Genomic DNA, 3,684 nt, shown 5'->3' with positions numbered 1-3,684 from the left:
ACCCCCAAAAAAAAAAAAAAGAAGAAGAAAAAAGAAAGGAGGATGTGACTAAGAACATTACTTGCTTATGAAGACTATCTGGTTCAATTATATCATTTCTTGTGTTAGACACTTCCAATGGCATCTTCTCGGTTGAATTCACATCATTATCTGATAATGTCAACTGAGAGTTTTCCCCAGGCATAGCCATCAGTGGAAAGTTTTGGTTTTCTGCATCTGAAACTGTCCTCAAACTCTTACATATTCTCTGCATGGTACCTGATAAGTTGTTCAACAAGAGTTGCTGTTCTGCACTCCCCTTCATATTGACAGGGAGAAATAACTCTAATATATAATCATCTTCACCAGTGTAGGTGCTCCTTAACCTGATTGAGACTGCAGCATTCAAACCAAATTTGCGCGCATGATGGACAAGTGGATACTCACTTATGTCATAATTCTTCACATCTGCGTAGAAGAAGGGATGATTTGATTGAAGTGCTTTCCCAGCTATACCTTGCCCCTCCTCAAGATGATGTTCCAGGCATGCATATACAAAACCTTCCATCGTTCTATCATTCACATAACAAGCTGTTTCCTCAATGCACAGTATACATTTCTCATTAGAATTTGTGTTGCCCTCTCTAACCCGTACTCTTGGCATTTCATCACCAGATCCCTCAGTGTAATAACAAGGTATCCATGTAAGAGCCAGTGGCAATCTATGTGCATGACACACAGCTCGTAAAACATCAATTATCTCTGCTAAGGCAGCTCTTTGGTTCTTTGACAGGCACTGCAAATAACATAATTACTTATTAGAAGCACCAAAATTGTACTGTACTTAATAGATACTAAAACAGGTATATGCAGGGAAGAGGGCAGGGAAGACAAATGATTTGTACCTGGGGACGAAGTCGAGGAGGTTCAGTAGTCCTTAATTTCACAGCCTGCAGAGTGCCGCAATCAGAGCAGATCTAATAATAATTTTGAAACCCTTTCTAATTTAATACTATCTCATGCAAAGAATACAAGTAATTTATTTTGTAGAATATTTTCTGGAAATGCACCCACAAGAAATGATACAGGAGCTGCTTCATAGCATTGAAGCAGAACTTTCCACTGATGATCTAATGGTGTAATTTATGAGGTTTTGAACATGGCCAAAAGATTTAACACAGGATAACAAACAAAAAGATTAAAAGAAAATTATAGCAGTAAAGAAAAGGAAAAGGGATACTAACCTGGAGCGCATTGCAAACAGTTTCCAACTCTGCATTAAAATTGGACTTCTCTTTGGTAGTGACAAGTTCCAACACAGCACAGCATGACATCTCAGGAGAATCAAAAACTGGCACAGCAATTGATCCACGGACCTCATGCTGAGCTGCATGATCCGCCCGCAGATACTCAACCTTATTGTAATAACTAACATTTGAAGTCCATTCTGGAACTTTGGAGATAAACACACGACCAGGAAGCCCAAGGAATGAACCTGATCTCCTTTCAGTAGGAAAAACAAAAGATCTTGAAATTTCACGATACCCTGCAAGCATTTCATCGAGCAAATAGGGTTGCTCCCAAGTGCTTAAGATGTGCTGATCACCAAGCCTCATGGGAACCCAAACTTGTGCCAAAATACCCCCACCAGATGAAGCTTTGAACAAAGACAATGCCTTAAGCATCTTCTCATCAACTGACATACTAAGTGGCCTAGGTATCATACAATTTCCCATATCAAAGACACTATTTTGAGGAAAAGAACAATTATTTTGTGCAGTTGCCAAGCCATTTGCATCGTTCGAATCCGTTGAGAACCCATATTGCGAGTCCATTTGGTCAAACATCAATTTATCTCCACAATTGAAAGAATTCCCCACAGGATTGAAAGTTCCACCAACTTCATTAACAGGAAATGCAACACCATTCTGTTCTGAGAAATTCAAAGCATCCGAAGACACACCAAAAGGGGTTGATGGAAATGACGACAACCCGTAAGAGGTGAGAATCTGATCTGTTGCACTGGGGCTATTGTACCATCCAGCATCCGTATCAAAATTCATGAGATCCGAGAGGCTATCCTCCAAATTCAGGCTCCTTGATACTTCAAATGATACCGAATTCTCCAACTGAGGTCTTGGAGATTGCCAAAACCCGGTCCCCTTTTCTTTAGGTGAAAGGGGGTAATCCATCTTCAGATCAAAAACCAAAACACTAGAGATCTACAAATTGACAGTGGCTCAAAAAAATTCTTCTTTCTATGTTATCTTCTCTGTCCTCCATACCAAGACCCTTAAAGCTTCTCATGAACCTGTCTTTCACCGTCTACCACCGCCTATACTCAAAATCATCCAATCAACTCAAAATTTCACAACAAAAACAAGCCTTTCCCAGATTCAAACAGTACAAAACCTGCACTGTCCACAATGCAAAATCAAACTTCTCACTACTTCCAAACATCAAAACAAAAGCCAAATAACCAAAAAAAATTATATAATAACAACCAATCACCTACTACCATATATTAATTTGTCTAACATAATCATTCAATTAACTTTTCCGTAAAAGCAATAGGACACTAACCTCAAAAAGATTAACTCAAAAATTGAACGCTGACCACCGAACCCGCCGCAATTCACTGTAACAAAAGGCCACAGTTCACAATAAGCAACAACACGCAAAACCCACTTCAGATTTATCCCATTCTACACACAAAAGTACTTGTTCATATCCATATATGAATATAAGCTAACTGGGCATGCAAAAAATGACAAAACAAACCGAAAGCTATTGAGATTAAGCTGGAATTCAGTGGAAACGAACGAAACAGGAAATTAGAGACCAAAGTCAGTCAGATACCCAAAATACCAAATACAAAAACAAACATAGTAATTAGCAAAGAACCGACCTTAAGTTTGTCAAAGTCTCAAACTTTATGAGTTCTTGTCCAAGAAACCTCGAAATTCGGCGAGCTCACTGGGTCCGAATCCCAAAAGTCCAAGAATTTTCTAGAGAGAGAGAGAGAGAGAGAGAGAGAGAGAGAGACTGAAAGAGTGAAACAAGAGAATAGATTCTAAAAATGGAAACCCTAAGGGAAGGGAATTCGGTGTAACGGCTTGTTGGAGTCTGAGTCTGAGTCCGAGTCCGAGTCCGAGTCCGGAGTCAGTGAATTGTACTTGAGGTGGCAGAGACAGACAGAGACTTTCTAAGAATAGAAAGTTTGTTTGTTTTTGTAATTGTATTTTTGTGTTTTAGGGGGAGCTGATTAGTATGGGGATTACTAGGAAGTCTTAAAACTTCGCAAAGAAAGAGAGTTTTTGAAAGGAAAACAAATGAATTGTGTGTGTGTGTATGTATATGAACATATGATTGTCATTTTTGGACAAAAGTATTGTTTGGATCTAAGAATTATCATATGGTGGGAACTAGTTGTGATTCCATTATTGCCCTCCATTTGATTTGAAGAAAAACAAGGATGGGATTTCTTATATTCTAATTAACCCAATAGGAACTTGCAAAAGAAAATGAAAACTCAATGATAAACTATACATGGGCAAGGACCCGGCTTCTGTCAGTGGAATTTTTCATTGGACACGTCCGGATTTGGACACGTGTCCAAGAGTGAACACGTGTCCATCATCCAACGTGTCCAGTGGAAACTTCCACTGGACACAAGCTGCTCCCCATGGACAAAAGTAAACCTCT

The 3,684-nt window shown here is 39.2% G+C and overlaps 1 protein-coding gene across 1 annotated transcript; it reads right to left on the bottom strand.

Annotated features, from left to right (window-relative positions):
- Positions 1-12: 12 nt before the first annotated feature.
- LOC112032892 (protein NLP8) lies at positions 13-3,390 on the bottom strand (the record flags this gene model as incomplete). Its single annotated transcript, XM_065763895.1, has 5 exons — positions 2,888-3,390; positions 2,563-2,617; positions 1,224-2,396; positions 885-929; positions 13-775 (listed from the first exon to the last, which is right to left on the bottom strand). Coding segments are annotated over exons 3-5 (1,756 nt in total), but the record flags the coding sequence as incomplete, so codon positions are not given.
- Positions 3,391-3,684: the final 294 nt, after the last annotated feature.

This window comes from Quercus suber, unplaced genomic scaffold, assembly GCF_002906115.3.
Source record: "Quercus suber isolate HL8 unplaced genomic scaffold, Cork oak 2.0 scaffold_530, whole genome shotgun sequence".
NCBI lineage: Eukaryota > Viridiplantae > Streptophyta > Magnoliopsida > Fagales > Fagaceae > Quercus > Quercus suber.
The sequence above is the reverse complement of the archived record's forward strand: the minus strand, read 5'-3'. Positions and strand labels throughout refer to the sequence as shown.